At 41.6% G+C, this 14,330-nt stretch overlaps 1 protein-coding gene across 1 annotated transcript in view; it reads right to left on the reverse strand.

Moving 5' to 3' along the window:
- Positions 1 to 222: 222 nt before the first annotated feature.
- MTPAP (mitochondrial poly(A) polymerase) overlaps positions 223 to 14,330 on the reverse strand; it is a 159,257-nt gene continuing 145,149 nt past the window's right edge. Inside the window, exon 9 of the mRNA XM_086941589.1 lies at positions 223 to 1,216. Coding sequence (XP_086797715.1) covers positions 848 to 1,216 — 369 coding nt within the window. The 3' untranslated portion in view covers positions 223 to 847. The remainder of the gene's footprint in view (positions 1,217 to 14,330) is intronic.

A 14,330-nucleotide genomic window follows, 5' to 3' on the forward strand; every position in this document is an offset into this window, starting at 1 on the left:
AGAAAATAATTTGCTCATACATGCCAACATCCTTTCACTTTCTTGTCTTAAATAAGATGATCCTAAACCTTCCTAACAAAGTTGAATTTATAATTGCTAATGGAAGGTAGAATGGCAAACTGCAAGAAACCCTAAACTTTAGCTACACCGTTTCCAGATACAGCATGCATTAAAATATTGAATCAAAAAAGAAAATCTGCAGTCTCAAAATAAACATAGACATTTTTAAACAAAGAGCTGTTTAATGTGATCTTCTCAAGATGGCCTGACTGAACTCTAGTTTAGCGAACTGCATGTCCTCTTTAAAAGATTTAACACTTCTTAATTGAAAAAGCCTTGTGTATTAATGAATACAAGTTATTTTTAATTAAAGAGGTATATTTAATAAATCGTATTGTACTTTGATAGAAAAATACTTAATTGACAGGCTATCCATTTCAAATTCTGTTCATGGCATCGAGTCTATTAATATTTTTAAAGTAAAAGTTCTGGTTGCTGTGGAAGCCATTTGACATCAGTTCTGTTTACAATACATTACCACCCATTTTGGAATGTTCCTGCAAAACTCCCCATTACATTTGCTTTATTAGGCTTGATGTTTGTCTTCCAATTTCATATTCAACTATTTTGCTCCGACTTGAAATTACTCAGGTACTTTGTTCCCTGTGGGAGACAAAAAGGCGTAGGCAGTGGTTATGAATGCAATATAACCGGATGTACACCAACTCTAGGATAGCATAAGGTAACGTGAAACCCAGTTTCAGAATCGCAGCACAAGTGTTGTAAACAAATTGTCTTTGCGGGGCACTGTCTGTGCCTTGTTTCAGTAACAATGGTTCTTTTTCCGCTACTGTGTTTTAGTATCAACTGTTCTTTTCCTATTGTCGTCAGTGGTATTTAATTTACCATTGTTCCCTTTTAAAGATTCCAAGAGACCTTTGATTCTTTCACTTGCAGGTCCCCTTTTTCTTTTCTTTTTATTTTTGATTTCATTACTTAGTGCAGTTGGTAGTAGTAATGCTGCAAATCCCCATGGTTGAGAATAACTTTCAGATAATTTGCCTCGATCTCCTTGTAAAATCCATGCACTGTCTCTGGCCAGGGCCACAAATCGTTCAAGCTGAGTCTGGTTCACATTCTTGCTGACGTTAAGTATGCATTCAAATGGATTCTGGATATACAGTGGAGACGTTTCGGGCTTATTCTGTTCCTTTCCCTAAGGAAAGTAAAGAGTAAAGTGCACATTTCAGAAAATGATCAACCATAAAATTACCAACACAGTAAAACATGCTGCTAGCGGGTAGAACATCACTTGACAAAATCCCAAAATTATACAGTTGTGAGGATAGCCATAAAAGATAAACCTACATGAAACATATCCAAATGGAACTCATTTATATATTAGAGCATTGGAACGTTGAGCACTCTGTTGAAGACAATGGAGTGTTACGGGCTTCTAATGTCTGGTAAAACCCCGGAGCATCAACATTCCAATACTTGTTTCACAGCTGTTGCTGTGAACAAAGGCCTCACGGAGTCGGAGAGAATTTCCAACCCCCTCATGAGGCCTTTGTTTTACAAATTTGAATATTCTGAACTCGAGAGGCGTAATGTTCTAATAGCCTTAGTGCCCTCTGTAGCGGGCTCTACTAGGTATTAAAGGCCCGCTCCCTTGTATAAAAGACGCGAGCCAAAGCAGGCCTTTAATGGCCGGTAGAGCCCGTTAAGGTGGGCTCTAAGGCTATAATGATTATCCTGAGATCCAGGCCCCAAGCTATACAAATAAAAGTAACATGCAGAATTATATTGTACTTGCAAAGTTCTTCATATTAATAACTGCCATTTCCAGACAAAGACCGACTTACAAATCTCTCGATTAATTTCCTATTGAAACCAATTAACTTACTAAAGAGTAAAATAGCACTAAGGAACGTTATGAATTATTGTTCGTTGCACTGCCTTAATACAAAATGATGTCTTACCATAGACAGACACTCTTCACAATGAAATACAAACTGATCCCCCAAAGATATTTCGATGATTGGCTGGAGCCCATATTAGGGTGGTGTATTTCAATTTCCTAAGAATGGTGTCACACCTCTATGCGGCCGATTTACAGAAAAAGTGTAAATCCATTTGGGTATAATGGTGCACCAATGCTTTACAAAGTTCTGCCAGTTTTCGGCACTTCTAATACTGTTAGGTATAGAAAAAAGAGCATTGATCCATAAGTACTGTGGTTCATTCAGGTGCTGCTTTGCAAACTCAATCAACCACAGGCATCTTTTTACGCAGCCAGTAAGAGTTACCACAAAGAGGAATGCTCTACAGCAAACTCTTTCTGATTTTATATATGGGTGGTACTACTTTGTGATTATCATGTTATAATGTGAACTAATTGATAAGCACCTCCCCTGATTTGAATTACCTTATTACATTTTACAGTGATACAGAGGCAATGAGGGCCTCCGATTTTACAAATAGCTTTTAAATATTGTCTGTTTGCTTTAATAAATGATGATAAAGTGAAAATTGTGTACATTACTTATCACAAGGCTAGATTTATTTGCTTTGAGGACTAGATGATGGTCAGATATGTCGTAATATCTAAAGCAACAGAATAAAAAAACAATTTACTTACTGTTTTGAATTACGTAAATGCTGCTGATTAGAGGGGACAAATGTAAGGCTTTGCGCAGTACCTACCTTGCACTGGGTGACTCGCTGCAAAGAAGAAAGGCCAATACGAGTTTTTTTTAAGAAACCAGCTGCACCTAGAGTATCTTTGTACACAGCTAGCTATGTAAAATCTTCTACTGGAAATGGGAGACACATTTTGGATTAGGAGCTACCATGGACAGCTGCCGAATAACCGATGCTTTTCATGCCAGAGCTTCAGGAAGCTCTACCACACAGCAGTCTAACCCCTTCTATTTAGTGATCGGTTTGGTTTGATAGCATCTGGGTATCACCCACATGTCCTTGACCTTCTGGTGTTGTATCAACACCACTGCTTACCAATTCATCCAAAACTCTTGGTTGACACTTTTACCTATTTATATTACTGAATCAGCCTGTTCTTATACAACTATGGAACATCAAATCATGCAACAAATGGGTGAAAACGTAGATAGCAGCAAATCTACTGAATTTTTCAATATATGATCTGGTCACACTGAGCAATATCACCATAGTATTTGGTAGCGGGGTGACAGAACATGACATTACAAACAGAACTCAAGTGCATTATTCTGCGAAAGTAAAAAAAGAAACAGTAAGATTTCTTCAAAATTACATCTCTATTATCTCTTAATGTTTTCCTTAAACTCCTTACCATCCACACTACCTCATGAATGCATGGGACATAGTGGTCATGTCCAGGGCAGGAAATCTCTTTGGCACATGCCACAGAAGGATTTCCTTTGCCAGCCCCTACCTGGGGCTGCAAGACAAGAGCTTTCCCTCCAGCCCAATGCCTTTTTAGATCACTCATGTCATCACATCTGAAAATTAAAGCGGCTGGGGCTGAAAGGACTGACTGTTTTCAGTTTGAACAGGCCTAGAGGACAGAGATTTGGACCAGACTAAAGATTATGATACTCAGTAGACCAAAGGGAATTTTGTAAAGGGGAGGAGCAACGCTCCAGGCATGGTTAACTTCTATCCCTCGCCAAGGGCCCAAAAAGTCTGTTTGCCACCATGGGATGAGCAGACTGCAGTAGGTCTCTTCAATGTAGCCACTCTGGGGCGGAAGGGAGAGGGCAGAGATCACTACTACACATTAGGGCTTTTTTTTGTTATCTGAAGAGGATTAAGGATTGCCTTATATCAGACACCAGCGAATTACTTAAAAAAGAATGTGAATGGGGTGGGGGCTGACGGGCATTGGCATCAGGATGCAATCCTCCACCTCAGGACCACCGACAGTCATTCTGCCTCCCTGAGGGCGTCACTGGGAACTTTACCCCTTTACCACTCCACAGGTGGGCAGAAAGATCACTAGAGAACAAGGACTTATTTTAAGAGGTGCTGGGGGGTGGGGGATGCCTTAATCTAGCATGTGCAATTAATCCCTCCCAATACTAGGGAACATGACACTTTTCCCCCCATGGATAGGTTAGCCCTTCCTGCTTTTGGGCCATTCTCCCACTTTTAGGTCATAGTCAATCTTCCCATTTGTGCAAAAACCTTTCCTACTGATTTTAACATTTAGCAGGACCAGGTTGCTTTTCAAATATACCTACACGAAGCTTGATTGATAACCAGACATCTGACCTTTTCGTGATATCGTTTATTTTAAAATTAATAAGACATCGCTGCACATTCGGTGCACCGCATTTTTATAAGCCATTTATTAGAATCAAGAACATTCACCAACTATGAAGTTGCAGGCTTTAATCACTAGGAACTAATCACATTGAAATAGGATCTATAATTGTGTGGCTTTCCTGAAGAAGGCGCTGTATACGCCGAAACGCGCGTCGAGTTAATAAAGATATTGCCACTTTTTAACCCTTTATTTATACATATTGATTAAATGTGATGTGTTACATATTGTGTTTCATTTTTTAAATGTTTTGATTTGTATAAATATCATTTGTTTAGATAATATAAGAAGAAATTATTAAAATGGTAACAACTTTGAATATATTTTTTCTGTCTTCCTTGGTTTTCTTAATGTTATAGATACTCTCAATTTGTGGTCAATTCTCCTTGATATGGAGGTTGTGGCACGTATTGAAAGCGACCATAACCCCCTGTGCGCAAAGTTAAAATTGGGCATTCATACTGGGGATGACGCTCACCAAGGGCATTCTCACCCGGACCTTGTTATGGCAAATGATGAACGACACCTTAAATGGTGCCAAGTTGCTGGGCATCAAGAAATAATTAGTTTTATTGATATAGACCTGGAAGGGGCCTTAGAGGCAATGGAGGATGTTATACGGAAAGGATCTCCCCCCTACTTTTTGTTAGAGGCTCACAACAGGCTCTTTACTAAACTGAAATCATATTTCTGTAAACCCAGCTTAGGGAATAAAAGAGCTATAATTAAAAAACCAGAGAGCTGGTACAATAGCTCTTGTCGCCAAGCTAGGAGGGATCTGGGTATAGCCCTAAAGTCTAAAGATATGGGAGCAGTAAGACTGGCTAGGGCGAACTACAGGCGCAAGCAAACTGCTGCTAAAAGGGACTGGGAAGAGGGCCTGTGGCAGGATTTGAAAGTGGCATGTTCTGCAAAGAATTTCAAACTCTTTTGGGAAATCTTTAAGTGGACAGGGGAGGTTATGGAGAGAGCCCCCACAATAATGTTGACCGTAACTCCTGGGTCGACTATTTTAAACCCCGATATGCTGCCCGTGCCAATGGAAAAAGCATAGGCGACCACCCACATGTTGTGTACAAGGAACCTCCCTTTTCTTTGAATGAGGTGGACAGGGCGTTGGACCTAGTCACTGAGGGGTGTGCTACCGGCATGGATTGTGTCCCCGCAGATTTATTTCTGAACAATAGAAGGCGTTGGCGACTTTATATTCTTTATGTGGCAAACGCCATAGCTCAAGGGATGGAAGTGCCCATCTCATAGAAAGGGGCAGAAATCGTGCCGGTGTACAAAAAGGGGGACAAGTCACTTGCAGCCAATTATAGACCAATAAGTCTAATTGACTGCTTACAAAAAATCATGGGTCGGTTAGTTTTGGGCAGAATTCAGTCCTGGATGGATAAGGACAATATTTTAAGTCACCTCCAGGCTGGGTTCCGCCCCAAAACAAGTACCATTGACCAGGTCTTTCGGTTCATCATGTTATATTGGCGCACCATGGTCTTGGTATGCCGTGTTTGTCGATCTAAAAGCGGCATTTGACCTAGTCCCTCGTAATATACTACGGAAAGTTCTAGCAGATCTGGGGATGGCACCTGAATTGTTGAGTCTGATTATCCGCCTGCATGCATCAGGATACCTTCGCGCGGGTACGGTGGGGATCCCAGGGGGAGGTCACCAAGCCCTTTCCGGTGGAGCGTGGAGTAAGGCAGGGTTGTGTCATGGCGCCCACCTTGTTCTCGCTCTTCATGAACGGGGTTGCGGATTTCCTCTCCCTGGTCCCGACCGATGCCCCTGTGATGTCTGGTGAGCGGGTCCCGATCCTCATATTCGCGGACGACACTCATCATTTCAAAGACTCCGAGTGGACTCCAGCAAGCACTGAAACGGTTTGAAGATTTCTGTTTGGACAGGGGACTAGAAATAAATACTACAAAAACTAAGTATATGGTTTTGACTGGTTGTAAAATGTGCGGGTCAAATAGACCTTTTAGAGGGCTGATCAATATGAATGGTTCCCCGTTAGAGCGTGTAGACGCTTTTACCTATCTGGGGGTCACCCTTCAGAAAGATTTGGGGTGGTCCAGCCAACTAGATATCGCGGTTCTAAAACCCAGCCAGCAGGCAGGTATCCTCCTAAAAAAAAATTCCACCTCAACAACTAAGCCCATCAGTCCCTTACTGGAAGTATATGGGATGAAGGTCCTAGGTTCGGCCTTATATGGAGCCGAACTATGGGGTTTTGAAGATATTAGGAAATTAACGCTAGCTGAAAATGAATTTCTTCGAAAAGCTACTAGCGTCCCCATAAGTACCCCCTTAGTGCCGCTAATGTGGGACCTTGGAAAAAAGGCGGTCCAGGACTTAGCCTTTTTGCGTCCAGTTCTTTACTGGCACCGGCTGTGGACGACAGAAGAACTACAGCATTATGCTCAAGGTCTGAAGGAGGTAATGGCTAAGGACACGTCCCAAAAAATTCATTGGCTTAAGAACATCAAGTCGATACTTTCCAGGTTAGGGATGACTGACTTATGGGAGCACCCGGAAAAAGGCTCATTTTCCCTCCAAAAAATGATTAAAAGAAAAATACTGGGAGATGGTGATCTCTGAAGCAAGGTCAGAGGGTCTTTCCGCGCACTTAACTAGTCGCTTCATGAACATTAAAGCCCTACCGAAACTAGAACAATACTGGGACATTATTGCTAAACAACAGGATCGTAAGCTCTATTTCCAGCTTAGAGTAGGATCACTCCCAGTAAGATCTTTTACGGTCAAATGGGCAGATAAAAGTGGAATCGATAGATGCCCCAATTGTGAGGAGGAACAAAAGACAATTAGCCATTTTTTATTCTTTTGTCCCCTGTATAAAGCCCCCAGATCATTGTGGATCAAGCCTTTATGTAAACTACGAGGGCTTCAAAGACACGCTGAGGCTCTGAGAATTCTAACTACAGACTCGATGCCTACAATTGCTGTTGCCGTGGCTAAATTTTTTAAATGGGCCTGGGTAATCCGCACAAAATGCATAGCGGTAAAAATGTGAAGACCAAATTGTATTTGTCCTTGCACTTACGGGCCACCACTTGTGATCTTTGCACAATATTCCCCAGTACTAATGTACTAATGTATGTTTATGAAATAGTTTTTATATCCTTTTTAAACTGTAATTCGACAAAGTCTACTCTAGTTTAATACTTTAAAAAAAAATTATTTATTGTATGGATTTTAATGTCTCTTTTTATCTCTAGTGGTGTAATATATCTATGTATACTTTTATGACTTAATTGTCGAATAAAGTCTGTGAATGGATACTGTGTATATTAGCTTTATTATGTACACAAAAAGATTCTATCAAAAGCGATGAAAGTGATTGTTTTTATGGGTATTTTTGTTTTTTGTGAAGACCAACTGTCTTGTGAATAAAGGGGGGGGGCCTCTCTGCGGTTGGCAGAAGGAGAGCACTAGGTGTTTTTAAAATATTCACAAGACAGTTGGTCTTCACAAAAACCAAAAATACCCATAAAAACAATCACTTTCATCACTTTTGATAGAATCTTTTTGTTTACATACTAAGCTCAGGAGGGTGATTCTATCACTATTGCCTCTTACTTCCTCTACTGTTTTTGGATCTATTTGCTTTATTGACATTGCCTAGGAGTTTTTATCACTACCATAATACAGAGATCCTCCCATCTTGACAGCAGAAGCAAGAGCTGGTGCCAAGAGGAAAGGTACTCAACTGTGCTGTTGCTCAACTTTTCTGGACCAGGCAAGTTTCAAAAGTGTTGCTTCATTTACTTGTCTTATTACTACTGCACGGATAAACGTGCCTCAAATGTTTTTTTTCTCCCTCACTGAGCTGGTGGTGTGTCAACCTCCTGCTCTCAGGAAGCAGGTAGGATAGATAGGCAATGGGCACTGTACCACTGATTCAGACAGTTCTGGGTATTGCATGAAGGGCCACATGAGCTTTTAAGAGGTGGATTTCACTTTGGTCTATTTTAAAATGTCTTTGCTTACAAACTGTGTAATATGTCACATCACAGGAGGGATTTAACACTTTCTGCTAAGGTTCTACTAGGTACCAGCCATACAGCAACACAGTAAGTAGGATGAACATGTGAGATTTGTATCTTGAAATGTAACCCTGTACAACAAATATCAAGTTGTCTGGATAAACAGGTCAAACAACACAGCAGCATCAAAGCCTAGGATAGTGACAATAGGAGGGCAGCTTCACTATAATTAAAAGAATAGAAGGAACCTTACAAGTCAAACCTGGCTGGAGACCAGTGTCCTGCTGATGAGACTAGGATAGAAACGTGTACTACCCACCATGAAGAGATCAGAGCTCCCCAAAACAGATTACCCAGAAGGAACAGATTACACAACTGTGGGGCTGTTATCAAAACAAGCGTAGAAAATACCGGAATATTAATAGCAGGCACACAAAAAGAATATTTTCTCCTGTTTACATCTGGAGAGAGCGTAATGTTTTACAGGAGTACGACCCCCCCCCCCCCTACAGCTCTGTACATTTGAATCATATTTACGTCACCCTAATCGTTCCAGCTTTTCTTAAGTAATCATTAGTGCTTATGCAATTTGCAAATAAGTAACCCACACCATTAGTAACTGTTGTAGAGTTACGTATTGTTGCCTACTACCACCATGTTCCTCTGAATTTTCTTATGCAACGTATTTCACTCTCTCGTACAGCGCTCTGACACTTCCGGGTAAATTACGGTCTATATAAAAACACGTAAATAAATAAATAGCTGATCTTCCAGCCTTATATTTAGTTTTGACCTGCAGGTGGCAGTATGCTCCTTGTTAATCGTCTCCCTCCTTTATACACATTGCATCCAGGTTTCTGGACTCGTTTCGTCACCCACCTCTGATCGCATGTACCTGAAATCCTCTACAGCACAGGGGAATGGAAACAAAACCTGTAGAGCGCTCCTCCTCTCCTACCGCCCCCCCCCTCTCCATCTCTCACATGGTTCTGTTTCTGGTTCCACCGCTCCTTCACGTCACATTCAACTCAAGTCTCTTTCCCCCCCTCTTCTCACTTAACTCCTTCCTCTATACCTTTTCTGCCAAGGTTTCAGATGGCATGTGTGTGACATTTTTATAATATCAGTGTAATTATGAGTGACATTCTACGACTGAATGACTCTTTCTTGCGAGCAGTATGTCACCCACGCTTAGTAGCCTCGGTCGGACACGTGTTGCCGGGCAGGGTGGCAGAGAACCAATACAATCAACAGATTCCCTGCCTTAGCCAGCCTGCGTCTCCCTGGCTTGATCAGGACGTGATCAATTGACCGTGCCTGTCCAGGCTCTCTGCCACTCGGGACGCGAGGCCGACTACAGAATGTGCGAGGGGCCCCAGCAGGGATCTTCTCCCTGTACAGTTCTCCAGATAAGCCCCTCTTTTACTGCAGTTTTGACTGGCGCATTTTTTGGCATGTATTCAGAAGCTTCGTTTCGCGGCTGGACACCCACATCTGTTTGATACTATGGTTTGAGATGGGGCCGCTTTTTTACAATAATTATTTGGGTGTGTGGTTTTGTGTTTTGGTCTTCAAATCTCTTAAGTAAGTTTGGCTCGAATAGGAGTTTCTGTGCTACCATGTCATAGTATAGTGAGAATCCTACACCTCCCATTGTACACTAGCGCCCTCTTGTGCCTCTTGAAATACAGAGCCCAGCTTTTATGCGTCTGTCACAGCAAAGCGAGAAACTGGAACTACACGGTTTTATCACACTTCATGACATGGCTCTTTTGCATGACAACCTTAGGCAGTGCGGTAATGCGGGGAAATTACCGGAAATGCGTTATTCTAACGCAAGATGTGTGCCACTTAGCAGGGGTGATTGCCTTACATTTTCTATCTCTCCCGGACATACATTTTCTCTCTGTCGTAGTGTCAAGGAGTTTCATCCGAGATCGCCTGTGCTCTGATTGGCACTCGAGTCATTTGATTTACTTCTGTTCCCTTCCTGTTTTCATTTTGGAGATGCTGGCTGACTAGGGCACAACTGTGAGATCACCTACTGCTTCTCTGAAAAGGTGCACAAAGCTCATGCAGGTCCACCTCTTTCTGGGCATCTGAATTTACTGCTCAGTTCCCCTTATGGCTCCGCTATGTTAATGTGCCTATTTGCATCACTCCCTATCAATGAAATACGATCAACCACGGCTACCATCGAAGAGTCAAAGACACTAGGGACATAGCTACCAAGGTTTCAGATAGCTTATGTGTGACATTTTCATAATTTCTGTGTAAATATAAGTGGCTTTCAACGACTATGAGCAACACCTTCTCGTGAGAAAAAATCAAGAATTGACAACGATGGAAACATATAAATATCAGAAATTTGAGCAATGAGAAACCTCAAAGATCTTAAAACTGCTGCAAAGCACCAGAAATGGAAAAGCACTAACCGACATGACACACAGAGAGTCTGTTCAGGCATAGCTGCCAAGTTTTCAGGTTGCCTCTGTGTGACATTTCCATAGTTTCAGTGTTGTTATGAATGACATTCTACTACCTAATGTGTGACACCTCGAGTGACACTCCTTCACCGGCAAAACCAAGCAATAAAGTAAATATAAATTGACACCTTTAAAGCAATGAGAAGCACTATATTAAGTTGCTTGAAAAATTGCGGTGAACCGTTTGTCGTGGGTGGGTAAATGTGATGATTTCCAATGTCAAAGAATACAGATCTTAGCCGCAGTCAGGGTCATTTAAAGGACACGCCGCTCCTGTGTCATTAGCGGTACAAAAGGGGGTGGTGATGGACGAAGCATCTGAACCAATCAAACACTCACACCCAGTCGAAAGATCTGGGTTTGATCCATCACCGTTCTTTAGCCCACTCTGCCACCCCAGTTCAGACATGGCTATATGCAAATCAGTCTGACCCTGTGCCTCATGGGAACAGTCCAGCCCGAACTGCCAAGCCATGTCTTCCCTGGACCGGAAACCAGCTTCGAGGACCGGTTTCTGGCATTCCAGCCGTTTTCAGCCCGGCTTGCTTGAATCCGTCCATCACCACCTCCTTTTGTACTGCTTTTGGCCGCCATAAGTGTGGCAGGGTATACTCAGACGTGAGTCCCTTGCTCACTTTGCCACTGGATTCAAGCAAGCCGGGCTGAAGACGGCTGGAATGCCAGAAACAGCATTCTCAGTATTTTTGATGTACATGAAAGTTGTTCTCTTGCCAAGAGTTTGTCAATGTCCACATATGCATGTATCTACATTCTCCATTGCCAACATGATAAATAAAGATTTTTTTTTAAAACAACAAAGAAACGATCATTTTTAATATATGCATAACTAAAGCGTGAAGTGGTAGCACACTGTCATTTGGAATCAGCATACTTTCCATTGAAATGGCCACAAAATTTCCCACTGTCATGCAGTTTTACTGATAAAACTATATTGTGTGCACAAACAATGTTTGGAAATAGAGTTTCTGCAAATATTTGTCATTTGCACATGACAAGTAAAGTGTTCAGATTTGCTTGGCTCCTATTTAAATATTTGTGCATTACATTTCAGAATTACAAAAAAAAAATCCTTTTGTAATTCCTGGTAAATGTTTTTAATACTTGTACTATTCCTTTACACGTTATTTAAATGTTGTGTTAGAAAATAAACTGACATCTTACAGCCCTTTGTTTCACAATGATTGTCAGACAGCTCACTTGACAAAAACCTCTAACTGTTGTACAAAAAAGAAGTAAACACCATATTCCAGGATAAGATGAACAGCAATTAGTAAAAGGACAAACTGACATTTGACCTCTGTCCTTGATCAGACAGCAAATGTGCCAAGATAAAAATAAGATTTAAAGGCATCTTTATTGTTCATTCACTTTCTGAATACACAGAACACCTGCCCCTTTCCAGCTTAAGTTAAGTCGCGAGAACGGACCAGTAGGTCCTACAAATAGCTTGACCTGATAAAATCTTTCTCGCCATATTGAGCGGGCAGGTGGATTTTTTCAGGCCTTTGCTTATTGCTATGCTTGCGTGTTAAACTTGTAGTTATGAGGGTCAACCAAGGCGCAGGCAGTGCTAACAAGTGTAAAAGAAAAATGACAAAATAATGAAGTAATACTATCAGAAAATGTTGCAGCATTACACAACAGAATTTACCTTTTCTTGCTGCATAATTTAGTCAGATCTGCTGCATAATTTGTTCCTCCCCTACTGCATAAATTAAGTTGACCTGATTGTAGTGATACTCTGCCTAATCGCATCTACTTGGAATGAGACTGATCATAATTCAGTTCAATGAAGGGTTACAACGGATTATGCAATGTGGCATGATATACACACTGGCTAATTATCTTGACATACCTCCGTACTAAATAACCCACACCATGAACCTTCGGATTGTCATCAGCTGCAAACTCCACATCACAGCCCAAGTCAATGTCATAATTGCATTTTACTTTCACATAATGAAGATGCTGAGAAATATTTTCAAGTGGCTCCCAGTCAACACTTGGAAAATCATCACCCACACGCTTCCCACCAGCAAACTAGACTACCCTCTGCACCAGATCAACAAGCATCTCATCAGGGGGCTGCAGAACATCCAGAACTAGGCAGCCAGAATCACTCTCAACCTCCCACAACACTCACACATCTCACCTCACCTAAAGGAGCTTCAATGGATACCCATACACAGATGAGCACATTTCAAACTTTTAAGGCACTCTGGCTCAACATATCTCAATACTACCATCTGCTATCATAAACCTTTAAAGCATCTCAGCTCAGTAAGACTCCTATTTGTACACATCCCACGCATATGGAAAGTCAGATCTGGTGGTTGACCCTTCTCCTACATAGCTCCTAAGCCTTGAAATGATATGCTATTACAAATCCGAGCCTCTTCTTCACTTTTTGAATTCCACAAGAAGCTGAAGACCTCTGCCTTTCCAATTAGTCACATTAGGCACTAGGCTAGACTATCTCACAGCTGTTCCACACCTGGATACCCTCCTAGGTGAGTGTGTGCTTTACAAATTAAGAGGACATGACCTGACCCAAGAGACTCAAATGCACTTTATGGAGTATTCAGTTCAGAGTGGTACGAAACCCAACCATGGCTGGAGAATTCTGTTCGTTTCGATGAGTGCTTTTGTTTCCCATGTTGTGCACCTGTTTGTCTCGGTGCCCGTATCCCTAATATGGGGAGGGCTCAGAGCCACTGGGTGAGGCCCCACCCCATGCAAATAAGGGAACTCCCTCTGAATATAGCGCTGCTTATACATGTGTGCCAACGCCATCAGTACTACAGAAGGGGCTGCACAGCATCTGCAGCTCCTTCTGTAACTGGGGCACTCTGTGTGAGACGGCCCCAGAAGGTTATTTATTTGGCTGCTATTACTGGTATACACTTGTCAGTCATGAAAATCGCTCGTGGTTGTCAACAATACTGCCTTCTTTTTTCCAAATGTGTTGATAGTTTTTTTTTTATCAATGAAAGCACAGTCTAAAAGAACAACATGAAAATAAACAGTTACAAAGTTCACTGTGTGCAAAGAAATAGGTGTTGGGCAAATTGCAAGAAGTAAGTAGCCAGTCTTCTAGTGTGAAATGTCAAGGCTTTGTTGTGGTAACAGGGACCTCCTTAAACTTGAACTACTATTACAATCTGCTTGGAATCTTGATGCTAGCACTGAAGCATGTCATGCTGCAAATTATAAGGGTTGGGGTTGATGAGTATAGACATCAGCTCTTATTCTCAAATAACTCTCTACATTCACTGCAAGCCTGTTTGGAAGAAGATATGATGTTAATCATGGGTCTCCAACCTTTTCTGTATTAAGAGCTACGTATGTTCAATGAAAATCATCCTGAGCTACTAATATTATTAGTAATTTAAAAGTGACCTCATCAGGCAAGAATACATTAGTGCCCACCATTTGCACGATTATGGGCAGTCGTCACCTCTGTTCATCATGCAAGGTTTCCAG

The sequence above is a fragment of the Lissotriton vulgaris genome, chromosome 10 (assembly GCF_964263255.1).
Source record: "Lissotriton vulgaris chromosome 10, aLisVul1.2, whole genome shotgun sequence".
In the NCBI taxonomy this organism is placed as follows: Eukaryota; Metazoa; Chordata; class Amphibia; order Caudata; family Salamandridae; genus Lissotriton; species Lissotriton vulgaris.